Raw genomic sequence first — 25,333 nt, forward strand, 5'->3', positions numbered from 1 at the left:
GACACAGCCGTTGACCGGAAACATGTTGATCATCGAATAAAGATGAGTCTACACAGGAAATCCCTTTAAATAGGTTTACAGCCACATCCTCACAAACGGACAGAGACATGAACAGTCTGCATATGATAAATTGTTGTCCATTCGTGAAATACACATGCACCAGTCCAAAATGAACGTACTAAACATAAATTATGAGCGATAAATACAGCAGAGAATAGCTTTTGAGGACACCAATAAATAACAAAGATATTAGATGAGCGTAGGTAAAACCAAATGGGATCGTCGCATAGTCATAGGTGGTTACATATAAAATTCTAGAGTAACCATAACATTATCAACAACAACCAAGGAAACCAAGTGACCTGTACTCACCGGAACTGTTTTCGTGGGATTGGTGAGATCGGCGAAAAACTTGAGGTGGGGACGGCCACCGCAAGCTGACCCTACATCTTAACTTCCCTAGAGCATTCAAGGTGCGTCGCTGTAGACAAAGGTCAGTCATGAGCGTCCTTATCTGGCGAAGGATAGACATACAGCTAACTCTGAGCGACTTGGGATATGTGATCGTCCCCGAACTCTAGGTTTTTCTTTCCTACTCTCAACCCGATCAAATAAAAGGAAGGGTATTGAATCGACAGACATCCTCTACAGTCATTTCGTCAACGACGTGATCCAATTGAGTAGAGATAAGGACAAACCGGTGCAAAACTGCGCAATGGGGGGAGCGGAGCCTTGCCGTATACATTATCGTCGAACTTGTCATACTGTTTCGATATCAGTGCTTCAGTTAACAAGCTACAATAGTACACTCACAACATTGGCATGAATATAGCTTGCTGAGCCGCTATATGGATGGTTCATTCTAGAAGATGTGTATACGATACCCAAGAAACCCGACAGTTGAATGAAAGCCTTGCAGTATGGTTACTACTGCCACCTTCAAATGAAGGATGCAGCACCTCGAGTGTGGTGGGTAAAACCAAGGAAGGCCGAGGCGTCTACGACGATCACGAGGACAGGCCCGCCAACCTATTCTGTTCGCAAAATTCACATCCCCTTTCGGGCCCAGTGAGGGAAACCGAACAGAACTTGGTAGCTCTGCTTAGTTTCGCGTCTGACGACCAGAATTCGGTTCTCCAAAACGACAACACCAGTGGAGACATTGCCTAAACGCGACAAGGTAAGCGTGGAGGGCCTTTGGGATCGAAAAGGTTGACAGGAAACACTCTTACCGCTGTAGCGCCGTAGAGGTAACATGGCCGGGCTTTCCATTCTCGAGCTCGTAGCTGTGAACTATCATTTGAATGGTTGATCGGATCCAGGGAAGAGGGTCACGTGATTAACTTCGACTTCAATAAATTGCCGCAGAGCCCACGCCACTGTAAATATCCAGTCTCTCAACTTTGTACGGAGGGAGCTTCGAGTTCAAGTTGGGTTGGACATGAGTACACGCCAAAATGCCAGTTCAAGGAGAACTCACTGACGTCACAAAACCTTTGAACGCCCAAACTCTCAAGCTAGTCCACAATTCAAGAATTGTCAGCCTCCTTGAGTCACCTCACAGGAGTCGCAAACACGATATGCACATCTCCCGGTCCGATTATGCCCTCATCACTCCGTTTGATGCAGTGCCAGTAATTTCATGGTGCACGAGGAAAATAGGAGAGAAACAACACAACAACGGAATAATAAAAGGGTTGGCATGACAGAGTAGACACATTCATAAAGGAACTCTATAAATTCTTCAGTAATGGAGGGGGACGGAGTCCGTGCTTGCTATTGTAACTATTGTAACCTTGCTGGCTTGTTGTTGTCAATGGCAATTTGGCAATTGAATGTGTAATTGGGCTGAAGACTTACCAAAAAAGAACTGGCCGGCCGCACCATGAACGAATGGGAACTTCGCCATCAGTCGTTGCTGTGCTCTCCAGCCCCCATCATTGACGTGACCAGCCCATCTTGGTTTTCCTGGTATCAATCTTCTTGTATTTATGGCGACGTCTGCTCCGCCAGTGTCCCAGCATCTTGGTGTGCATCACGTTCTCGTACGAGGGAACCATGAGTCTGTCCATGTGGCTTCTACAAGGGTGCAAGTCTATCCCGGAAGTTCCAAATCCTTTTGCGGAATCAGAACTCAGTGGTGCATTGTGCACAATCACATGAATCAAAATTACACCTGAACAAGTGCCATGTTTGACAACTTAGCCGTACTAAGAGACAAAGGCCCGGGGTTAGGTAAATGTATGAATTCAAAGCCCATATCACATCTGTTGCACCCACCGCGAACATGTATTGATCTAAAACAGAAGATGAGATTAAGAAAGGAACTGACATTCGGATTGCTATTGCTGTAGGATTGTCGTTCAGCTTGAAACAGCATGTACAGTACACCCAAATATCAGTGAATGGTTCGTAGTAATAATAGACGCACCTGCATGCGGTAACAGTACAGGTCAGTGCGAACGAAACAATCTAATTTTCTCATGATTTCGTCATCCCTAATATTAATAGCAGACTCATCATGCATCCTTGTTAACGATGACTGTGAATACGTGTGGATATCATCAACTTGCCCTGAGTCATCGTGGACAGATGTGATTGTCTGATAGATGGAATGGAATGGGGCCGGTAATTTATGTGCCGATTTAATTACAATGTACGCACATAACAAACAAAGCGATCAAATGAACTTCCGGCACAAATAAGAAAATCTTATTGGGTGTTCGTATGGGGAGAATGAGATCGTACACGGGTAGGCTGCCGGTGAGCATGATACAAGGGACGACGGCCTCATTTGACATTGTGGCAGTTGGATTGACGTCCTGGCCGGGGTACCAAGCCTGCACCATACTGTGTATTGCGGCGTTTGCAACAGATTGAAGGCGTCGGTGCGTGCTCCTCTGCAGTAAGAAACGAATCAAGCATGCCAGCTGAGAAAAGGAAGTTTGCCGGCGGAGAAACATGGCCTCTGACACGATAGTGAGAATCCACTTGTTCCACCACGTATGCAATAATTGAAACCTTAACGTGAAAATCAGACATACAGAGTAAGAAGCTATGAATTGACTCTCACCTAAAATAAAGATAATGTTCCTTCTCTCACCATCACATATATATACGAGTAGAGGAATGATGGATCTGCAGAAAACATAGTGATGTCGTCAGAGGCAAGAAGTCACGAAATCGGAGTGTCGCTGAGTTACGGTCGTGTTTTTCTCATTGGCCGTGCAGCCACTGCCACTCAGGCTTGCCCCTCGGACTCAGGCTTTTGCAAGGGTCGATTCATTATTGAGATGATGACTTTTTGACCTCTTTCATTGTCGAGCAACACAAAATTCATCAGGGAAAAGAAATTCCCAGCTATGACCTACCGGTGTAATGTTCCTGCGGTGGCATTCTGAACATTCCATCCTGTCGTCTCGGAGGAAAAGGAGGCTGTGGGAAGAGGGGTGTTGGCCAACTGCAACCGCAATATTTGAAAATAGTGCACCTGTTGTTAGCACTACATTTCAAAGTGCCCACATCCATGACGATTGTAAGTCCAGGTCTACGAGAATTGATTTTTCTAATAAAAAGTTTTGGTAGTATCCGCAGATTTGTCCTCTGAAAGTCATAAGGGCAGCATCGAAAACCGGGACCTCGTTCTTCCGCTGTACTGCGGCTACATCCTGACGGAAATATTCGAAAAGAACTCTCGGCATGTTTTGCCCCGCTTCGGCATTTCGTCGGAAGTCGGCTAGGACCGCCACGTGAGTTGATTGGCAGAGACCAAGAGTGCAAGGAGGCTTTTGCTGCTCACGAGTCAAGCTTCGAAACACACATAACAGTGGCCTTGTTCACATGGTCAATATCTTGGGCTTGCTTCTGTCTGTGTTTTTCACGACCTATCCCAGTGCTCCCTTTTGCGCGCCAAGTTAGACAGCACAAATTGATTGATGTGGTACTTGCATGTGACAGTTGACTTTTGAGTACGGATCAAGTCTGTTGAGGCCTGAGGCCTTTAGGGTTCAGATCAAGACCCTGGTAGTAAAAGGAGGTGAGCCTCCTATAATGGCAGCAGGACTTCTTATACATGTACAGAAGGCTTATTATAGGAAAGCACCCTGCATACACATATGGGCATGCCTCTCTAGGTCCCGAAAAGCCATCCTGCAGTGGATCAACCTTCTCACACCTTGCCGTCTGAGCACCCTCTCTTGTAATCTTGGGTCTTCCTTTCTTTCACCCGACGGCCTGTACCATACTGCATCACACTCGGTCTTTCCTATGTGAGTCCGTGTCTATTGATACCATCAACCTTCCACGAACTCGTTCTGACAACCTTTCCCCGACCCACGCCGCTTCTCAGATTGGGTCATTGGTAATTGTGAAGGCGGACCTTTTCGTTATAAATCGTCTATCCCGCAAAATTCCCTAAGGCCGGTTTATCTTCGTCTCCGCAAGGCAGCATCGTGGGTGTCTCTTAGATCGTGCGACTGCCAAAGGTATGTATAATAGCACAACCATTCGTTCATGAATCCCTTTAGTCTCACCCTCCGTATGCCGTTTCAGACACATAGTGGACCACCATGACGTTGACCATACCAAAGGCTGAGCTCACCGGTGTTTTCTTGGAGTCGCTAGCTTATGGTACGTGAACAGCTTTGGTGGGCTTGGATCAGCGCGTTGACATCTCAACAGGTGTCTACTTGATGGTATTCAACCAATGCGTGACTGTCCTACGCAAGAGAAGCTCAAGACCTAGCTTTTATCTGCAAGGCACAGCAGTGTCGCTATTCGTCCTCGTCACCATGGTCAGTAATTATTTGATAAATATTCGTAATATTAATCTCAGCTCAATCTTGTTCATATTGCAGCACTTGGTCATCGACATTCTGCGCAATATGATAGCTTTTACCTCCGACGAGGCGACACCAAACTTCCCCCTATATTACTATGGTTTGTATGATACTTGGGAGAACGTTTTCAAAAGTGGAACTTATGTAGCTGTCACTGTTGTATCCGATGCATTCATTGTGAGTGATGAAATATGTCAGCCTCATCAAAAAAAATTCTCACATTGATTATTTTCCAAGCTGTACCGTTCTTTTATCGTCTGGGGTAGGAGCTACCTCATCACCACAATCCCTTTTATGCTTTTCCTCGCCGATATTGGTATGTCTGGTATCATGGGTCTTACATCTGGTTTTGATCAGTGCTCTCCAGCCATCGGCATATTCTGGGTGTACACATTAAGTTTAGTACTCCCAGGGGAGAATGTATTCGCTGACGCGCTCTCTGTACGCGTCAAAACATTCTACTCTATCACCCTTGCTATGAACGTAATCTGTACTAGTGCGTGTTTTCCCTATCTAATCGTGATGAGCAACATTCTTATGCCAGCTCGCTTTTTTATTATTTTTTATGATAGCTTTGATTGCTTACAAAATCTGGAGAATACAAAGGGCCGTCGCGCCTTTTGCAAAGGGAAACGAAAACGACTTGTCCCGTGTCGTGGCTATCATCGTCGAGTCAGGTTCGCTCATTCTATTCATTGTCAATATGTCCGTCGTCTTGACAGAGCTTTCGCTCCTTTCGAAAAAAAAGGCTCCGTCTACTCTGCAGTCCTGGTTGTCATGATTGCAACTTATACGAGCGGTTCGCCAGCTATGTTCATATTTTTGAATAGCGTAAGTGAACTTTTACTTGTGAACTTCTATGTATTGACATGGCTCCAAACAGATTTCCCCTGTCATTGTAAGATATTATCCCTGAGTTGACCTAGAGATCTATACTGACCCTAATCATTCAACGGACATAAAGGGCATAGTGGTGAGTTTCGGGCGCCTCTTGCAACGTGCTTTGATCTCAGAACGATTTAACCCCTAGTTCTCGTCCGTCATTGTCCGCGTAGGCATGGGAGTCAGTCACGGAGACTCATATCATGCGAAAGGTACCATCTCTTCCATACGCCATCGTATAACCGCCAGGTCTAGCACGAGACCAACGGAGTCACTATATCCTGGCTCAAACCACTGTCCCTTCCCAGAAGGCGGTGTCCAGGTATCACTACAGCAAACGGTTCATACCCATATCGATGGGTTCCCCGACGGAGAAATCGAGCTGAACAGTGATTCAGACAGCGGGAAGTGGAAAAACGAGACTTTCTCTGCAGTCTAGGTCCAGCTTTTTGCTCTACCTTCTGCTGTTTTTAGATCGGGCAAGCTATTTTAACTTTGGCTGCTTGGACACTTCAAACATTGCGACTCCCGACTTTTATTTCCTGCAATGGAAAACGAACTTGATCTCATCGTTGTGTAGTCGACGTGACGATATTCTCGAGAGTGGCGAGGGATAATACAATCTTTCAATAAGGGGGTGATGTATTCAATGCTAACGCAGCATCGTTTTAAAATACTTAAATTGGAGCCTCGCACTAACCGCAAATGATCACTTCCATGTTCTACATGCAAGGATTGTAATTTAGATTGATTACTTTATCTTTTACCATTTTCTTGTTATAGTAGACCAGCCAGTTTACGGAGTGTAGCATTTTATATATTTACCAAACAAGCTGGCCACTGAAGTACAGTAACGGGCGTCAACTGGAGTATTCGCAACAGTGAAGATGAAGACTGACCCATCGACAAAGTATTCAGCGCCAGTCATATAGCTGCCATGATCGGAGAGAAGAAGGATGGCTTGACCAGCCATCTCGTGAGGCTAATCATTGAATGCCAGTAAGCAAGGATCATTCATCAAGACAAATACACATACCTCTGCAAAACGACCTAGTGGTAAATTAGATGCCTGGTGCTCGCGAATTTTCTTATCCATGTGCGCAGTTTGGTCCGTATTTACTGCGTAAAAATCGTCAGGGTGGTGTAAGAAGGGAAAGGGGAATAAAAAACAAACCGTATCCTGGGGAAACGGTGTTGACCCTAATATTGTATTGGGCCCACTCTGCTGCGAGACCTTTTGCTAGATTAGAGACTGCACCTTTCGAGGAGTTGTAGAAAACCTATCAAGACAGATATAGATGGTACGAAGTTCAAGGGAGAAATCGCAGACCTGAGTCAGAGCTTTATTCGGAGCCACTTGGTTGATTATTTGTGAGCTCATTGAGGAGGTGATCACGATAGACCCGCCACGCTTCGAATGGACCCATAGCCTATATAGAATTCTATTATATGCTACTATGGATTTAAGGACAGGGACATACTTTGCAGCTGCCTGAGCACTGTTGAACACCCCAAGGACGTTCACATTGAATACTTGTTGAAAATCTTCACTGTTTAATTCGAGAGCCGGCTTCACCACAGAGACACCGGCGTTCTATTGGCGCATATATACGGTTATCGTAAGCTTTGCAGCCACAGTAAGCTTCACCAACCGCGATTAGTCCAGTAACAGGTCCTAGCTCCTTATCGATTGTCGAGAATGTCTCGGTAGTCTTCTCAGCATCAGAGACGTTACATTGGTAAGCCTGACCGTTCCTTGATCAATATAATATGTAGTGGAAAGCAAAGGAGAATGAAGTTCACCTTGATTTTTACGTCAAACTCTTTGCTCAGCTTTTCTGCGATTTCGGGCGCATCCTTGGAGCTCCTAGCAGATCCAGACGTATGAGGCCAGTTAAAAATCTGAGAACTGTTGGACGCGACCAACCTGTAGATAATTGCAACCCTGGCGCCAGCCTGGGCCATGGCCCTACTGAACGCATAACCGATACCTCGATTTCCTCCTGTTACAATGATACATTTGTCTACGCGATAGATAGTAGATCAATGGGTAAAAATTTGATTAACGAAAACGAACATACCGGAGAAGTCAAACACAAATCCCTTGGGCGACATTCTGAGCAAGGTGAAGGCTCTACTTTAGTAACTTAAGTTGTAAGGGCTGGATACGGCACTCGTCCAAAACCTTGATTCAAGGTGAACTGTTGAGGGCAAGAGAGGAAGGAGGAAACGGAGACCACAAGTTTCCAGTAGGTCTTCTTATACGGCCACCTGTCAAGCGCGCATACCTTGCAATTGGTGCAATTGGTGACGTACGATTACCATCGACGTCATAGATGCATTCCACTGTTCGAAACCACAAGCTACCACAAGTCACACCGAAACGAAACTTCGAAATCGAGGCCACGTGTTCGAGAAACATCCTATATCTTTGTTTGTGCTTGCTAGGAACCAAAGGCGCCAACGCCACAATGGTACGGTCCAGAGTGAAGATCATGTGAGTGCTTTTAAGAGACAAAGGGTATATAACAAGATAAATGAACGCGCCCAGCAAAACCATAAGATATACCTCGAACCACGCCTCTTACTCCCGAACCACGCCAACAGTAACTTCTGCCTCCTCTCTCAAATCTCCTACACTCCTCGACCCAAGCCTCAATGCACTCACCACGCGCTCCCATGCCCAACGCGTGAGCTCAAGCACATCACTATCACTCAAGTCATTGCGTACGTGCAATTCGAGCGTTACAACGAGTGATTTTGCAGGTGCGTGTTGCTGAGTAGGTGTCAATTGCCAGACGTGTGGTGTGGGGAGATGCAAGACTTGGTGATGTCTTTCGACCTAGGAAGGAAAGGAAGCATTAATTAGGCGGATTCAAAAGGTAGAGAAGTACAACGAACCTCTCGTAAAGCACGTGTGAAGGCATCCATCCTGACTCCTGATAGGCTGCGATCTGGAGACGTTTGGAGCAGGACCGTACCCAGAACCACGCAGGCCTTGTACGCCACATTGAAGGTCAGCAATGCCTCTACGGATGCTAATCCCAAGTCAAATGGACGGTATTGCGATCTGCGTTACCATGTGAGGTTAATGTATATTACAGACTATTGAGAACGAAGATGCTCACAAAGGGAGAAATGCAGCAAATAGAAGGATTGATATGCAAAATACTATAGGTGCGACAGCGAACGGATTGGAGAGCAACATCCCAGCACGGGATGTAGGCAAGGGATGGATAAAAGTTGATGATGACGGGTATGGTTTCAAAGTGGAGCGAATGATAGAAAGAGGTGATGAAAGGTGATTGCCCGCAACTGAATTGCAATTCAACTTGGGTATATTTCGAAGAAGACAAGGTAGAAAACTTACTGTTGACTAGCTTCGAATGGTGGTTAAACGACAGCGAAGTGCCCAGCAATGAAATGAGCGTGATAAATACAAGAAGAACAGGAAATTCAATCCTGTAGCGCGATAAATTTGATTACACTTTCATATTTAGTGATAAAATTATGCTCACCCCAAATTATCCGCGAGTTCGTCTCCATGATGATGGTGATGACCTTCCCCAGCGGATAAAAGTAAGTGCTCCACAGTCTCTTTGCAAACGTACACCGAAGCGAACATCAAGTATACCGACTGAGCGAACATAAACACTGTCTCGACCCTTCCATTGCTACGAAAGATATGCACAAGTAAGCCTCAGAGCAACTTGGCAGGTCATCGGGTGACTTACCCATAGGGTCTCCGTACCTTGGACTGTAAATCGTTCCCTGCAAGGTATCCAGGTACAACTTCGGCCAGAGAAATTCCAAAAGCATCGAATACAATCCAGTACCCCAGACCCGTACACGCCAGCGAGCCAATTTGCTGGCCTGAAACCCATACCCACGCACCCAAGAAGAACTGCGCTACAGCGATCACAGCGGCAGAAGTAGACACTGAAGGCGGAACGTCGCGGTGCTCGACTTCCGAGCTGTCTGATGTAGTCCTGAGACGCGGCCCATCTAAAGCACTCGGGACTAGAGATGTAGTCGAGGAACTGGCGGAGCGAGAGATGGTGGATACGGGACTCCATGGTGAAGTAGGGACTGGCGTCGGCGAAGTGTGCAAATCCGCAGCGGACGGCTGAGAACCTGGCTCGAGGAAAGAGAAAAAGTTATGGGAAAGGGAATGCTTGTGATGATGTCCCCTACGTGTACCACCAACTGCCGAATGTACGGAATCAAGAGATACCGAATTGGGTGGACGCGCACCGAAGGTAAATCCGTCGCCTAAACGCTTTTGTGAACCATTGATAAGAGGTTCAGACTGTGCAGATGGCATAAGGGTGATTGGTGCTTCTACATCGGGCGGTCTGTCTGCTTCTACGCCGTCCTCTGCGATCGTCGAGTGCGGAAGTGAACCGGGACGAGGGAAGAAGATAGAGAGATTACGAGAGTGGAGCCTTGAATGGCGCCTGCCATGTGCAGGAGCTGAGGCCATACCGAGACTTGCATTCGAGGACAACTCAGGACTGTTCCCCGCCGTAGGGAAAGCATATGATCCATTGCTGGTTGGGGGATGCAATTGAGGCTGATGGACATGTGGAAATGACGTTGAAAGAGGTGAGGGCAAAGTTGGAACGAATGGTCCAGAGACAGAACGGGTGCGAGAATGCGAATGCGAACGCGTGTGTGAATTTGATTGAGAGCTTGGAGTGAGGTGAGGCTGTGGTGGTATCGAGAAGGAGTTACGGAATGGTGACGTTGGATGGCTGGTTGTACCGTTTGTGCTAGGCTGGCGTGGAAATGGCAGACCTGTACGAAGAGGAGGAAGCTGATTTGGATGTAATTGGGAAGATGAATGGCTATGAGCATGTAATCCTGCGGGACTTGAGCTCACGCGGCTACGAGATGTTGTGGGAGGTATAAGGCCATCTGTCTGACTTTGACCATTTACTTGAATATGGATATTCGCTGGAACATTTTCGTTAGAGGGAGTAGGCCCATTTGAAAGTATGAGCAGATTCTCGTCCTCTTCTTTGCTGGATTTGCGTCGATGCATTGTAGCCATCGTATTCTCCGAAGCCTCCAAATTATGCAAGAGAAGCAGATAGTCGACACAAAAGGTAGTTCAATCCACTCAAATATTGCAACAACCTCTTTCCTTCGTTGTGGTGAAGCCAAGTGGGTGAATGGTGAACGCGAGGGCACCGTTTTGATTACGAGATATGAGAAATGAACGTCGATGCACCTCCACCACGAGTCCCGATAACCTGAAAGCAGAACAGACGACGTGCACGTCGCGCTGGCAGAAGGCAAAAGGAGTGACAAGGAACGGCGAGCTACGCGAGTGAACTGTGACTGAAAATCAGAGGTTCTACAAGGGGCCAAAATCCCGCCTGGCACCGACTCCCAGGATTGGGGTAGCTTCCGGGGTCCCAAAACTGGATTGTCTGATATGTTTTTGTTTTATCAATTTTACACTTAGTACTTGATGGACAGTTTCTTTGGAGTATCAATACAGATTCGTTCGGTCAAAGACAAAGAATATTCTATCTGAATAGTGAGGCAGTGATATTACGAAGATGTGTCAATTCGACAGACTTCCATTTTAGGAAGTTGTCTGGCACTCTTTTTTCGCGGACAGAACTGTACCAACAGTTTCCCAGTCCATCTCACTAAGCTTTATCAGTTTTGGCGCTCTACAACATCTTTTGGGCTCAACGGAAGTCTTGAACATGCAATTTGTGGTACTCGATGGCCTCTAGACGCGCCCATCAGGATCACAGTTGTTATAACTTGGTATTCGTGTCGGTTGGCTGCCTGTATTCGGTACACCTCCCGAGCGCTGAACTGCACTTGTGTGAAATGTTCAGTCGCTGAACTCAGATCAAGTTAAAGGTTCTTCCTTAATCCGTTATCATGGACAGTCTCGATTATCACTTTTATCAGCATATAACACTATATCCCAACTCCATCGCCGTCCAGGACGACTACCTCACTCCCCACGTCGCAATCTCTGTCCCTCGTTCGACTCTTCTCATAGTACCTGTCCTCGCAGTTGTCAAGGCTGGATTCGCATGTGCCTCTCGAACCACCCGCCCCTCTGGCCGGAGTCGAGGATCAAATATCCCAGTATGGAACTATACTGAAGCTCGTATCCAAAAATGAAAGACCTTATCGAATTGGGGTTACATTCCTTCCCCTTTCAATGCTCTTAGCTTCTTTTCAGGCTGAATTTGGGCTTGGAGTGGTGTCCTACTCGGCCATTTATAAACATACACTCGTCACAGCTCTAGGCTCCTATTCGGACCAGCTGTCGCTTTCGCATCCTAGGAGACAAAGTTCTGTATCAACGGATACCTACAACGGGCATGAATTGGCTTTCGCCCAAGCCGCCTTAAATAAGGTCCTACGTATCCGTGGTCTTACCAATGATGACGTAGAGGATGCACTACCACACATAGAGAGCATTCCAGTGGTCCGTGGTCCGTGACCCACGAACTTTGGACAGCACACACTGACATTGACACTCTTGTTCATGCACTGGACGGTGTTATCTCGCGTCTTTGAATTTTGCGCACTGCCTTCTTCGAGGAGGGTACATGACAAATAGTATTTTCCGAGGTCTTCTGGTCCAACACTCCCACCGTCCTCTCTTATTTCCACAGAACCACCATTGATGCATCGAGCTGTTTCTTTAATGAAATCTGGATTATCATCTCAGGGCACCCACCAGCCGAACCGGTGCCTTCCCGCAAATTTGTTGACTTTGAAAGGAGCAAAACTCGGAACCGTGGCTTGCAAACAAGTTTGCCGACTTGGATGCCATACCCTTCCCGATTGGCAATTCTGCTTCGGTTTATAGTGCTCATTTGGTCCTCGGTCAAAAAATTGAGCACGAAGAGCAAACATTGGCCTGAAACGAGTATACGGTACGAAAAGCAGTCGATGAGAACGATTGTGCAGCCTGGTCCTCTGGGTACCGATGTGGCTATTGCTTGGACCACCACTAATACTGTCGATGGGGAGCTAGTAACAGTCGAAGTAGATCACGACCTGGCATTCTCGGAGCGTACGAAGACTTGTGTGGGTCAATTATGCACAGCAGTTGATCACCAATGTCAAAATTCAGAGTACAGACGTGCAATTAAACAGATGAAGTAAAGAAGAGTGGTATATTTGAAATCTTCGTACAAATCCAAATCTATATAATTATATACCAAAAGTTTGTCGCTTTTCAGCCCTTCAGCTATCGTGGCTATGGCATCATCGATGGTCTGCTAATAGGACACTAGCACGAACTTCATCAGCATGTTTATTACTTCTTTTTACACGCCACAGTGCGGACTTACTAGGACTAGCTCTAAGTCTTCAAAATCATAATGGAATATAAAACATCAATGCCACAGTGCGGACTTACTAGGACTAGCTCTTAGTCTTCAAAATCATACTGGAATGTAAAACATCAAAATAGGGATAAATATTGCGACGCACCTATGAAGCACCGGCCTGACATAATGTCGAACAGACACTAGTAGCAGGATGAACGACATGCAATGCTCACCGATCACCTCGTAGTACGTCCTAGTAAGTCAGAGACCTATGAATGCTCCATGGGCGACACATCGCCACCATGATACAACATACCTGATGGAGATGCAACACCATTATTGGCAACTTGTACCGCCTACTTCAGTGCGCCAATCAAGTATAGCGCGGCAAACTTTAGTGTCTCCGGTCAACAAACATAATTGTGAAGAGCGATCAATTACAGGGACAGTTGGCTGGCAGATTTCTAGGAAGAGACGACAGCGCGCGGTTAATAATACGTCCCCGCACTACTTTTGGGACGAACAGTTCATGCATGAGTTTGGCCGAAAATATGCAGATTTGTACAATACATACACCTGACAATGGTACACCATTATAGTGCCATGTATTGGAGAACACGCTGCCATAATAATTCATTGACTGCCAGTGGATGATCGGATTCACGCACGTCAATTTTGAGGAGTTTCATGCTGACGACAACCGTCGCAGTGCAACTCGACAATCTGCCTGCAGTACCCTGCACTGCTAATACGTAAGGTTGTCACTGATTTATGACGCGTAACCGTGACATAGGACTGATAGCATCATATAGTATTAGTGCCAACTTGGGAGTGTAGACTGATACGCAAGTTTAAAATGGCAAAGCTATGGAATGCGTAACCGTCATTCAAGTTAGACATGTCGACGTTATGTGAACTTGAAACGTCCGAGTCCGACGAAGAGTATGTGTCACACGACACACCGCAACTTAGGGAACGCCTGAAACCTGTTCAGATCATAATATTAAGCACTCACCATCATCATTATTCGAAATCTAGGTATGCTGACCGTAGGACCAGCTCAGGAGATTCAGTCGCAAACGAGGCTATTACATTTACTTCCTATATGATACTGTATTTCACAACAAAGGTACAAACAAAAGATGGGATGGTCTTTTGGCGAAAAGACTCGAAAACGTCAGTGAAAGATAAACTTAAACAATGCTATGTATCACTTCCTTAATTATACATGCGAAATGGCAGAGGAGTTGGTGCTGTCCCGGATTTTGGGGATATCGTCAGAGAAGAGGTCGCCCTTGCTGTCAGCTACGTCCACCATTTGGTGTGATTCGACTTGAACGAAGACCTGAGCGAGTGTATTTCTTGTCAGCATTTCCCATAACAAGCAGAGCGGTACTACTTACTTCTGGTCTCGTCTTCAAATGCACGACATTTGTATTTGCCTGTGAAAATATGAGACTTTGTACAGTGTGTACCGTATCAATAGGCTACTCACTCCTCCTGGTCTAACAATAGCTGAAGTTTGCTGCCCGGAGGAACTTAATCCTTCTTTGTTCTGGACGAACCGCCAACTTCCTCGCGAGTTCAGAGTCGACATTAAGGAATTTGCGTATAAAACACAAAGAGGGAAGTTGAAGATGAGATGGCTAAGCGAACGTCAATTATCCCGCTGGAAAATAAAAAGGTGATGAGAAACGTACAGCCCGGTGGGCTTAATTAAGTGGCGTCAATAACGTGTCTATACAAGGCCGCAAATCAGACTTACATCCGTCACGAATAAAATTAAATCGATGAATGCGAAGATGGTGGTGATCATTCCGGTCTGAATCGTCACTGCGATGAATATTAGCGACAAGTTGAAGGGTAACCGTATCAGCGTAGCTTACATCTAATGATGCGATTGACGATATCATCTGTCGTGGAAAATCCTGTCTTTCGACGATTCTGCGAGGAGAGGTCGAACCACGGTTACTATAACATGAACAAGTGAAACTTACTAAATGCCAGACGAGTAACACTGTGATGAAGATGTCACTTAAAACAGACCCTCCGAGCCAAAGAATCACAGCGGCTTGGAATTTCTGAAAGCTTGTAAAGACCGGAATGTAACCAGCTGCGACAGCAGAAGCGATGGCCGATACTATGCCCAAAAGGTTAACCAGTAAGATGATGCTATTTAATGAACCACTACGGCCGTTTTTGGAGAAGAAGAAAGTACTCACGTCCTCCGATGAAGGATAGCATGACGATCAGTCCACCGAGCCAACGTTTCGTAGTGATCACCCCGACCCTCCAAGCAAAGAAACATTGAACGTATGTTGATATTATACCCTAAAGGGAGTATATGAGACCTGAAGATGAGTGACACAGTTGATTGCCTACCGTCATTGCTGGGTCTTTGATGGTTTGAGGAAAATATATCAGAATCGTGGACGTGTCAATATTATAGCAGAGTGTCATTTACCTGTGTTAAACACTGCACGGGGGGGAAACAGTTATTCGACGGTAGACTGTGTAGAATCAACACACTTACTCAACGTGGCACTTTGCAAATATACCGGGTCATCTAAAAGGTGATAAATATAAGCCAAAATGACTAGGGATCAAACTTGACACACCATAATGAATTATCAACGCATCGTAGAGGTAGATGATGTTGAAAATAACTTTCAGAGTTACTGCGATAAACAGAATAAAAACCTGTTGGTTAATTTATCAGCTGTGCAGTCGGTAATACCCCAGCTGGCATAGAAAGTAGACACAGTTGATACATACATAGAACTTCATCCATTTTCGATCCCTTGCATACTAATTAGATATTGCGTCGCCTTTCGATACTCTGTCATGAGCTTACTTCGTGTACGTGGTGAAGTATAGATAAGCCTGGGTGACCATTATGCCATACAACGCGAGCATCAACACCGTGCCCACGAACATTGGTCCATGTCTGATAAGCGTTGGGCATCAGTTGATGGGCTAGATAAATCACAACAGAATATACTGACGTTACTTCAGCGGGTCCAAGAGCCATTTGAGCAGCTTGCAGGTTTTCTCGTGCACAGTAAAGAACAGATGCAGCAACATTACTAATATGTCGGTGGTAGACTCTTATAGTGTCCCCTGACTGAGCAGATTTGGAAATGGTCGACGCTTTAGTACAGCTTTCTATCCCATCATTTGATGATGGGAATAAATCTATTGTCCACCAGGCTTCTAGAATCTGCAGAAATTTATCCCGACGCAAGTGGATTTTTTGCTGCTGCTCTGTAAAACACCTCGAGGTCAGCCCCTAGTCACAGCAAGCAAGCACTGTTAGTGCAAGGGTCCAGGAGTGTTAATCGCTTTCAGGATGTGGTCACCGTTACCTCAGTGCATCTCGGCTATAGCACCGCAATTAAGAAGCTTGTAATGCACTGTCCAAAATTAAACCTGGTACACTATCTCCATTAAGGTGGGATATTTGAAAAAAAGCTCGGCTGTGCGATGGCCATCGAGACAGAGTTATTGTAACAGGGTCGCTCCGCCGAAGAGTCAGGATTGATCCGAGTGAACGTGAAACCGGAATGTTTGATCAAGCTGTGGATCTACGGTAAGTTACTTATCAGGCATCAGTCATCAAGCCATGATAGATTGTAACCCACAAGAAACAGGCTACTGACCCGCCAGTTCCATTATGTTATGTAAATGGTAGTCTCATGACTGCCCAGTCGAGCGATCAGCGGCGGGATAATGATCAGCGCACGTGGCTGTGGACGGTATCACCTCGCTGAGGGCGCCACGCCGGCATTGTCCTTTCAGACTACCGGGTACATCCGAGAACGGTGATCACTGCGTTTCGAGGTGTCGTCGAGTACCAGTGTTAACTATAGATTTTCTATCTGCCAATGTAATACCGTTGTTCGATTTATCTATACTTTCAGATTCCTCGGAATTTGGTTTGGCAACAGCTTTTTGTCGATGAGGCTTAGCGACCGTCTCTGCGACAAGGATTCTTTGTGGCTGAACGCTAACTCCTCTCACCTCACATCCTGACAATCACGTCAAGCGCACTCGCTGATATGTTGCAGCAGACGTATCTGAACCTTACAGTTATACGCGAGACACATCGCTCAAAGTTATTTCAGCTTCTCTCTCATGCACACGAGTGACGAGCCGGCTAGTCAGAAACCCGGAGGATCTTTTTTCAAATCACACATTATGTCCATTTGTAGTGGAGCTCAGGTCGCCCATCAGAAGAATAGCTGTTTAGATTAGAGTCAAATGAGAATTAGCACTGATCCTTCGTGCTGACAAAACCATTGCGCAGATAGCGGCCTGATTAAAGCCTACGATATTATCATTTATTACATCACTTGATTTCGGGTCAAGCCTCCGACGCAAAACAGACATCCTATCACGCTATAACGCGCTTTACATCTCAGTACAATAAAGTTTCGATTAATTTCTAGGTTTGTCCTTGGATGATTTCGGCACCTAAGAAATTCAGATCAGAGTGACAAGCTAACAAATATTTGTGTTATAAACCAACCTTTCTCAGCAATCATATATACAGTAGCTAGAAAGAATCTCAAGTCAGTGCCAAAATAACCAATCGAGACGTAAACGCTTGCCTTGGGGGTGAGCAGTGAAGAGGACGGGTACAATGGACAAATCCACAACACGGATGTTTGTTGTATCGTAGACCTAGGGTTTATTCAGCCGGTGTGTGTAAAATATGGCGAAAAGTGGACTGACCTTTAAATTATGATCGACTACCCCACCTTTATCTTTCGGTAACATCGATAGAGATCCGGCAGTATCTGTCGAAGCGAGCAACGTAAGTGACCGCGAAATAGAAGTTCTCATGTTGTTCAGACTTACGGAATGTTGTGGAGAGACACTTTTTCAGATGATCTATGTTTTTATTAATATTATGATCTGATTACTACCATGTGACAGGATGGCTTACCTCTGATGTCGTCATCTGTCACTACCGAAGGACCGGGATTGACCTCTGTTAAGGGAGAAGCTGGAGAGAAAAGTTAGAATTAACTACGAAGGATGAACTAGACGTTGCTGACTGACCTAAAACATCCTTGAACGGAGCATGCTCAGGCATTTTCCTGATAAATTTCAAGATTTCGACCATCACTTGTAGATCTTATGTCGTACGTCAGTATAGAGCCACAGAATATAGAATACAGTGACAGACCAACGTCCTGTTCAAAGTAATGAGGGTCTAAAGCCGGTTTGTCGAAAGGGGAAGAAGAGACAGAATGCTTCAGATCCGCTCATGAGCATGTCGCACGATAGATAAACACACAATACGCACAATGGTTCCCCTTGAGAAGTTGTTGTTAAGCGCAGGGCAGATTGTGATGTAATTCTTTCCAGGAGTTGGAGGATCTTTAAGGACGTGAGCCAAGGAAGCAAAAGATATAATAGTAAAACACACTGGGAAACGACAAGAAACCGGGGAAAATGATAAGTTCACAAATTGGGGTCCCATTTATGAGACGCTCTAGCTGCATCTCATATTGTTCGTACAGACCCGGGGGATAAGAAGAGATGTTTTCGATAACTTTCGCCTTGGCAGCTTCATAAATGGTTTGACAGTGTTCGGTAATAGCCTTCAGAGGGGTGTAAGCCATCCCGGTGACACCCATGGTATAAACACCTTGTCCTGCAGCGCTACAATTATGAACGTGCGTTAGCTTGGTTAGGACATGAAAGACGGACATATCATACTGGAGAACAGCATGCTGCTTCGCAACCTCAGGATCGCGGATGAAGTCAAGCGTAAATTCCTGGAAAGATGAAGCAAGCTCTGTAACGGATATATAGTCAAGAGTGCGGCATTCAAATAAAGGAGCATTATTACCATAAGTGACGCCCGCAAACATATGCTCCTGTACGTTCTCTCCAACGCCTGGTAAATCAACCTTCAATGGCACTTGGATTGAGTCTAGGACAGATTTCCTGCCGATGCCAGAAAGCTCAAGTATATGAGGTGACGAAATGGCACTGTAATGCAAACAATGCTTGCATAAGACTTGTGACATAACAAGGCAGCGAAAAGACATACCCAGCGCAGAGAACCACTTCTTTATTCGCGTTGATGGTATATTTCTGGTCTCCGTGTATGAACTCCACCCCAGTTGCTGTCACCTTGGAGCCTGGTGCATCTTGTGATGTCAAAATTTGAGTAACATGAGCAGCCACCAGAACGGAAAAATTGGGTCTGTGTATGTTAGGCAAGTAATAGGCCTAAGGCATCACATGATTGCCAATATCAGCCTCCAGCTGTCAAGCAAGCTCAGATATAGAATAACCCACCGTTGTAGCATATGTACGAGTGTGCGTCACAGTGTCAATAGAGTTGGGAGTAAAGAAGACTCCATTGGGCTATAAGTGTATGCAACACTTTAGTATCGCACCATTCCTGGTTACGTCAATATATGCGCTCACATCACCATTCATCTACAAAGATACTGGTCAGCAGCAAATTTTGACTTGGAATTTAGTTTGGGCTTACAGGGTCTGCGGCACGTTGAATGCCCATGTTTAACAAGGTCTGTTAAATTTCAAGTAATTCTTGGACAAAGGAGTGACTCTAGAGAAAGAAATGATGTACCTTATACGCTGCAATTTCTACAGACGTTGTGGTAGCAGGGTATCCTGTCTTCAAGGGAGCTGTAAAATGAAGATTAATACCTGGCTTCAGCGTGACACAGAACAGAGATCCTCACCACTTGCGTTTGCAAACCACTGTTTAGAATCCAGACCCAGCATGCTCTCAACCTCGGGAGAAGGTAACAAAAAGCTGAAGGCATCCGGCCGGATGAGTACAGTATCAGGATCATTCAGTAAGGTAACTCACTTCTCAACCTTCTGCATACACTTATCATAGCTTGCCCAGTTCCATCCAGGATTTCCCAGCTTCTCCCAGTCTACTATGCGTTGAGGAACGCTGGTAAATGGTCAGAAATGAAGTAAATACCGTCAATGTGCGAAGCAGGCGGCTTGGACCAAACAAGAAAGTTGATAGCTGAACTTCCACCTAAGAGCTTGCCTCTGTATGGAAATTAAAATCAGCTGATAACTAAAACATGAACAACATACCGAGGCCAGAAAAATTGGGCACCATCACAAGACTTCTGGGGGGTCTATAGATTGGCGCTTGTCAACTAGCTGTCCCGTCTAGACAGTACATAACGTTACGCACTGTTTGAAAGCCCCAGTCATAAGCTTTCTGTCCAAAGTGTGACCCATATTGAGCTGAGAGTGCTGCGGAGATAGCAAAAAAGCCCATGAGGGACAGTGCGTCTGTGCGGCAATATAAACGACAAACTAATCATTGGATCATCCAGATTCTCAACCCCGGCCTCGAGAAGCAGCACCGTCACATTGGGGTCTTCAGTCAACCTTGCAGCCAGACATAGTCCTGCGGTCTAGATGATGGAGAGATCAGACAAACTGCACTGCACATAAGGAGACATATCACTTACACCTCCACCTGATGTGTCACGGTGAACATAGATGAATACAATGGTAGAAGGGAGGGCCTTTGCTGCGCACCAATGATCACAAAATCATATGTCTTTGCAATTGCGTCTTGTGCGGTAACAAGCATAGTGGTAGTGAGTTGTAACAAAAGATAACTTTGCCCTATTTACAAGATATCGACTCATCAAATATTGAATTAGATAAGCAAGGACGACTAACTTTGTAGCATTATGCGGTGTGCTTGATCTAGTGTATTTTTGCCGGGTCGGTGCCATCAGGTTCTTACCAAAATAGTTAAAAGTGTCCCTCTAAAGGCAGACATATTTTCAATACTGCACCGGACATTTCCTTGATAGCAGATGAAAGCTCACCTATCTTCGCACCACTGTCATCATTTTCCGGGAAACAACGGTAAATCGAGAGAAGAATAGCATCGATATCAACAGAAGCCAGATCCACTGATGCGAGTCCGTAAATTTTTTGATGTAGAACTCAAGGAAAAGACCATTTGCCTGATACAAGAACCACTAGCACCCCCGCAGAGAAAGCTTGGGAAGAAAGATAATTTTGCTTGGCTCGTGGTTCGGGAAAGATCAATCAATGGTTTCCAATGGAAATCACATAGACTCGGACCTGGACCCTGATCCAGTTCTGAAAATAGTAGCTAGTGTTGCCAACCCGGCAACCCCGAGGACATCCCATCATATCCAGAGACAATGTATGTACGAACGAGAGAATGAACTTGAACGTCCAGAGCTATAAAATGGATGTACCAATAAATGACGAGATATCAGCCGCCATGAATGTGACGCTTTCGTTGGCGCTCCCAAGATTCGACAATACTCGTGCCAGCTTGTTGCCAGCTGATAATCTTGAAGTCAGATTGGTCTCGATAATTATTTCAGAAGTAAGAACCATGGCCACTGGTAGCATACAGTCATGTCTGCAGTACTGCAGAACGACAAGAAATCGGCGCCGATGTGCCAGATTGTTGCTATACTGAACAACGCCGTGACGTGTGACAACTTCAGCTTTCCAACGACAGTTGGCGCAACCATGACAATGCAGAGGTCTCTGTTTGGTGCCCTATTCTTCCTAGAAATTTCCCCTCACTTGAGAGAAGAAATGGTGGGCGTCACGAAGGTTACCTGGCTAGAATAGCTTGCGGTTGCAAAGGCACATTGACAGTGAAACAGCCTATGATACCACTGCTATCTTCGCGTCCTGGGTATCATTGTTTGCCAATGCTATACACTTTTGACTAACTTGAAATCTGTCCCAGGTTATCCCACCAGTTTGATAGGAACACCTGCATAACGCCACCACCGTTTGCTCGTCTTACCTCGGCCATGGATGGCCAGTGCTAGTCATTTATCTGAGATGAAACATCAGGCAGACTTCAATCGCTAGTATTACACAATATCGATGCATGCGGGAATATTTGCGAATGTGGCCCAAACACGTTATATGGCGACTTTTTCAACAGAGCTACATTCGATCCCCAAGATTCTGTCAGCTTCGGGGGTCCCTGCGAGTGGAACATCTTTTCGTAAGGATACTGAAACTGGTGAGACCCCTTCAATATAGGCTAAGGCGAATACAACATCAAGGTCTACAGTCGTCGACATCGAATCCTGTTAATGGCTCTATGCGACCTTTCAAATGAAGCTTACCTTCGAGTGAACGGCCGGCGGTCTCTGGAAAGAAGAAATAGACGCAAGGGACCATGAACGCATTCAGAACAGCGAACGCTAAGTAGCAACAATAGATGAATAGTGAGCCTTTATGGAATGAAACTTCGCGTCCACCGTGCAAGATACTCACCTATGTATGTTTTCCAGCCAATATTTTGAAATGCTGGGCCTGTGACCATGATAATAATAAAGTTGAACGTCCAATTCGACGCTAACACCGGTTTGAGTATATATCTCAACGATGAGAGGGCTACATGTATACCAGTCGCCAATGACGTTGCATATGCTCTTACTCTCAAGCCAGCGATCTCCGCGGGCTAGTAGGAATGAATCTCGTCAACACTATTCTTCAGCAAGGAATATCAATGTACTCACATACAGCCAAGTCATCCCAAGCCATCCAAGAGAAAATATGTCCAGGTATATGAATACCAATACGACGCTCACGGTATTTGCTATCTTACTCCCTATACTTCCCAGTACGGCTAATAGCAACATCGTTATACAAAGGCCACCTGCGCAAGCGAGCATGAGTGGCCGACGTCCTACCCGATCAATGAGAGGGATGGCGGTAAGTGAGAAAAGAAAATATTGAGTTCCCATGCAACCAGCCACTAAACGTGAGGTGACATCGGAAAGACCTAAAGTTTGAAAAAGAATGGCCTAGCAGGAGTTAACACCGTTAGGGAGTTGGAAGGATGACAGGGAGATACACACAGCGTAACTGTTAATCCATAACTTGTGAGTAAATCATTTTAGCACAAACGAAGTTACGAACAATATAACCACAGCAATTCCTGTTATTTGTTGGAAAATCTGAGCAACTGAACCTAATGCTACCCTTCGAAAATTTTGGCTCCGTCCTCCAGTAAAAATTTCTTTGAACGTAGCATTTCCACGTCTCCTGCCTGTCGTTGCCTTATCTTCTGGAGACTTGGAATCTCCTCTTGGAAGTATCGAACCTTCTTTAGCGACAGCCTCGCGCATCGCATGGAACGTGAGCTGAACACCAGGATCTGACGATGGTTTATCTTCAAATGCTGAAATGATGGCCATGGCTTGTGCTTCTCGCCCGTGTTTCATGAGCCTATTAAGACGTTATATTTAATGGACGAGAGAATAATGTATAACAAATACCATCTAGGTGATTCCGGAAGCTGAGAGAAAGAACAGCATGGATGAAAATGAAATGAGTGAAAGTTAGTCCGACGCACGAATACGATCCATATAACTACAACGAGAGCGAAAACAATTTGAATCGACTCTGGGACTCGCCATTGGGCGGACGAATCAGATTGACCATACCTGTACTATATTGTTCAAAAGACCATCCTTGACGAATGGAACAAGACTTGCAAAGCAAAATCTATCCACTGCTCACAGAACGGTAAGATCATATGCATGACTAGACAATGATCCAAGTGCTCACATAACTTGATCACCACAGGTTATTACGTATTTCTAACAGGGAAAATTAAAAATGCTCACGAGGCAGCAACACCGAGGGTGAGAAGACTCCCTTCAATCATGATAAAACTACCGCGTTGTCCAGCTGGAGAGCACTCGGCATGATATGTTGGTACAGTCGATGTCTGCAGCCGTGTCAGCCTGTTTCTAGCCCTAGTTCAAGAATGAGACGGACGGTTACGCCATTCCCAAACCCTGTGACGATACGAGCAACCACAAGCTGCGCATAGCTGTACGATGCGGTTTGTAAGATGGCGCCTATTATTAATATAGTTCCTCCCAAAACTATGGTTCGTCGACGACCAAGCCAGTCTCCAATCCATGAAGTTAACAATGCACCAAATAAGCAGCCACCAGACTAAAAAAGAAACAAGCTCGGTGGAATAGAAAACGTTGAAAAAAAAAAAACTAACATAGATTGCTCCAACAAAGCTTTGCAATGTTGCATGGTTAGGATGACTAGCTTCTACAATGACTTGTGGAAAGACTTTTTCAAACTAAATTTCGTTTCAGTATCATGTTGGCTCTTGAAAGGATTCGTGACATACTTGTCCAGCCGTAAGTAGCGCAGACATAACCCCTGCATCATACCTTTCAACGCTCAGTAAAATGGCCAATCGCGATGATGGTGATTTTACCCGAAGAGCGTAAAACCTGTCCCAGCGACAAGAGTCAAGGAAACTTTTAACCAGAAGCCCCGAAGAGAAAGTGCATTTGCTGCAACTTCTACCTCAAAGTCCGAGGAAGAAATATCTGAGTGGCCTTCTTTCATGTTTCCGCTGGTACGAGAGCTTTCATCTACTGGTAAGTCGGGTTCACGAGTATGCTTTGGAGAAGGGTCCATCTTTCGTCGTCGGCAAGATGCTAGAAGAGAAGAGAACAAGAATTCGAGAAAAGTGCCGTACTCTTCATCGGGTTTTGAAGCTGGCAAAAAGATGATAACGCAACATCACGTAGGTATGTCTGCTGACTAGGAAAAGAACAACGTTTAGACGCCTTTAGGATCACAAAAGGATCACAATACAGTTACCTGGACCAGTGACTCCATACAGATTCCCAGTTGGATACTTTGGAGCATGAGCATTCCCATTGACTGTTCGATTCAGGGGGAAGACGTTAGTCACACTTTGTGACCCGTGCCAAGAACGTATACTGTGGCTTGTTTTGGACGAACGGCAACTAAACAATCAAAATCATATCAAGGCCTCCGAGGATTCTTGCGCAGCGAGTTAACTAGTTAACGTTTAGATTCAAGAAACGGAGTATGGCACAAATATCGATTGTATAAGTATGTTATTGACCAGGAGGCCCTAACTAATGGATTAGTAATTTGCCAAACACCGCCAATTAAAGACGCGCGCCAACTTTCCTGGGTTTTATACTGTATGCACCACAGTTTCAACGACCCGCATTGTTCTACATGAGTGACTTAATGTTCGCAGGAAAACAACCGCCCTATCAAGTGTAGAACTCACCGTCTGTCACCAGCCGAATAATTACCCTGTAAAACTCGCGCCTAGATTATGGGAAGATCAGGACCGTTATCATAACGCAAGGCAAGGGACAGGGGGTCAACTGCTTTCTTCCTTAGAAATTTGGATGCGCTATGCTGGGTAGTCTCTATTATCCACTAACATCCATTTGAATCATT

At 45.4% G+C, this 25,333-nt stretch overlaps 10 protein-coding genes across 10 annotated transcripts; 3 read left to right on the forward strand and 7 right to left on the reverse strand.

Annotated features, from left to right (window-relative positions):
- Positions 1 to 103: 103 nt before the first annotated feature.
- SERLADRAFT_464674 (uncharacterized protein) lies at positions 104 to 1,290 on the reverse strand (the record flags this gene model as incomplete). Its single annotated transcript, XM_007317090.1, has 6 exons — positions 104 to 314; positions 373 to 481; positions 535 to 645; positions 699 to 764; positions 814 to 1,166; positions 1,233 to 1,290. The coding sequence occupies 5 exons, from the start codon at positions 859 to 861 to the stop codon at positions 301 to 303; spliced, it is 348 nt and encodes a 115-aa protein (XP_007317152.1).
- Positions 1,291 to 1,432: 142 nt separating this feature from the next.
- On the forward strand, positions 1,433 to 1,820 carry SERLADRAFT_386389 (uncharacterized protein; the record flags this gene model as incomplete). Its single annotated transcript, XM_007317091.1, has 1 exon — positions 1,433 to 1,820. One exon carries the CDS (start codon positions 1,458 to 1,460, stop codon positions 1,704 to 1,706), a length of 249 nt encoding a protein of 82 aa, XP_007317153.1.
- Positions 1,821 to 2,697: 877 nt separating this feature from the next.
- On the reverse strand, positions 2,698 to 3,534 carry SERLADRAFT_464678 (uncharacterized protein; the record flags this gene model as incomplete). The annotated part of the gene is made up of 3 exons (XM_007317092.1): positions 2,698 to 3,021; positions 3,074 to 3,435; positions 3,491 to 3,534. A coding segment is annotated over one exon (264 nt), but the record flags the coding sequence as incomplete, so codon positions are not given.
- Positions 3,535 to 4,415: 881 nt separating this feature from the next.
- Positions 4,416 to 6,036, forward strand: SERLADRAFT_464680 (uncharacterized protein; the record flags this gene model as incomplete). Its single annotated transcript, XM_007317093.1, has 11 exons — positions 4,416 to 4,484; positions 4,552 to 4,629; positions 4,681 to 4,793; positions 4,857 to 5,015; positions 5,076 to 5,154; positions 5,206 to 5,334; positions 5,411 to 5,515; positions 5,587 to 5,669; positions 5,722 to 5,736; positions 5,803 to 5,811; positions 5,869 to 6,036. Coding segments are annotated over 10 exons (921 nt in total), but the record flags the coding sequence as incomplete, so codon positions are not given.
- Positions 6,037 to 6,541: 505 nt separating this feature from the next.
- On the reverse strand, positions 6,542 to 7,835 carry SERLADRAFT_436806 (uncharacterized protein; the record flags this gene model as incomplete). Its single annotated transcript, XM_007317094.1, has 10 exons — positions 6,542 to 6,560; positions 6,620 to 6,702; positions 6,757 to 6,839; positions 6,895 to 7,000; positions 7,051 to 7,150; positions 7,202 to 7,314; positions 7,373 to 7,465; positions 7,524 to 7,587; positions 7,648 to 7,744; positions 7,802 to 7,835. The coding sequence occupies 10 exons, from the start codon at positions 7,833 to 7,835 to the stop codon at positions 6,542 to 6,544; spliced, it is 792 nt and encodes a 263-aa protein (XP_007317156.1).
- Positions 7,836 to 8,304: 469 nt separating this feature from the next.
- On the reverse strand, positions 8,305 to 10,764 carry SERLADRAFT_436807 (uncharacterized protein; the record flags this gene model as incomplete). The annotated part of the gene is made up of 6 exons (XM_007317095.1): positions 8,305 to 8,562; positions 8,622 to 8,790; positions 8,849 to 9,035; positions 9,091 to 9,182; positions 9,239 to 9,394; positions 9,455 to 10,764. 6 exons carry the CDS (start codon positions 10,762 to 10,764, stop codon positions 8,305 to 8,307), a joined length of 2,172 nt encoding a protein of 723 aa, XP_007317157.1.
- Positions 10,765 to 11,374: 610 nt separating this feature from the next.
- Positions 11,375 to 12,739, forward strand: SERLADRAFT_464689 (uncharacterized protein; the record flags this gene model as incomplete). Its single annotated transcript, XM_007317096.1, has 1 exon — positions 11,375 to 12,739. One exon carries the CDS (start codon positions 11,914 to 11,916, stop codon positions 12,196 to 12,198), a length of 285 nt encoding a protein of 94 aa, XP_007317158.1.
- A 1,435-nt stretch (positions 12,740 to 14,174) lies between these two features.
- Positions 14,175 to 16,404, reverse strand: SERLADRAFT_386404 (uncharacterized protein; the record flags this gene model as incomplete). The annotated part of the gene is given in 16 exon segments (XM_007317097.1): positions 14,175 to 14,381; positions 14,440 to 14,478; positions 14,532 to 14,682; positions 14,737 to 14,747; positions 14,802 to 14,869; positions 14,923 to 14,980; positions 15,034 to 15,176; positions 15,259 to 15,367; positions 15,419 to 15,432; positions 15,501 to 15,512; positions 15,570 to 15,602; positions 15,655 to 15,736; positions 15,812 to 15,836; positions 15,891 to 15,983; positions 16,042 to 16,115; positions 16,126 to 16,404. The coding sequence occupies 15 exon segments, from the start codon at positions 16,065 to 16,067 to the stop codon at positions 14,259 to 14,261; spliced, it is 987 nt and encodes a 328-aa protein (XP_007317159.1).
- An 817-nt stretch (positions 16,405 to 17,221) lies between these two features.
- On the reverse strand, positions 17,222 to 21,196 carry SERLADRAFT_448098 (uncharacterized protein; the record flags this gene model as incomplete). Its single annotated transcript, XM_007317098.1, has 26 exons — positions 17,222 to 17,509; positions 17,565 to 17,591; positions 17,647 to 17,719; positions 17,771 to 17,835; positions 17,897 to 17,929; positions 17,985 to 18,044; positions 18,101 to 18,175; positions 18,228 to 18,294; positions 18,348 to 18,421; positions 18,471 to 18,706; positions 18,764 to 18,842; positions 18,897 to 19,039; positions 19,101 to 19,282; positions 19,352 to 19,420; positions 19,484 to 19,495; positions 19,551 to 19,589; positions 19,650 to 19,708; positions 19,765 to 19,838; positions 19,896 to 19,965; positions 20,016 to 20,089; positions 20,138 to 20,181; positions 20,241 to 20,302; positions 20,367 to 20,466; positions 20,532 to 20,683; positions 20,741 to 20,829; positions 20,893 to 21,196. The coding sequence occupies 25 exons, from the start codon at positions 20,748 to 20,750 to the stop codon at positions 17,481 to 17,483; spliced, it is 1,908 nt and encodes a 635-aa protein (XP_007317160.1).
- Positions 21,197 to 21,984: 788 nt separating this feature from the next.
- SERLADRAFT_436811 (uncharacterized protein) lies at positions 21,985 to 24,526 on the reverse strand (the record flags this gene model as incomplete). Its single annotated transcript, XM_007317099.1, has 15 exons — positions 21,985 to 22,133; positions 22,195 to 22,272; positions 22,346 to 22,426; positions 22,478 to 22,532; positions 22,591 to 22,878; positions 22,933 to 22,939; positions 22,994 to 23,302; positions 23,353 to 23,372; positions 23,430 to 23,520; positions 23,597 to 23,620; positions 23,704 to 23,807; positions 23,858 to 24,040; positions 24,096 to 24,179; positions 24,231 to 24,273; positions 24,321 to 24,526. The coding sequence occupies 15 exons, from the start codon at positions 24,524 to 24,526 to the stop codon at positions 21,985 to 21,987; spliced, it is 1,722 nt and encodes a 573-aa protein (XP_007317161.1).
- Between the last annotated feature and the right edge of the window lie 807 nt (positions 24,527 to 25,333).

This window comes from Serpula lacrymans (assembly GCF_000218685.1).
Source record: "Serpula lacrymans var. lacrymans S7.9 unplaced genomic scaffold SERLAscaffold_5, whole genome shotgun sequence".
NCBI lineage: Eukaryota > Fungi > Basidiomycota > Agaricomycetes > Boletales > Serpulaceae > Serpula > Serpula lacrymans.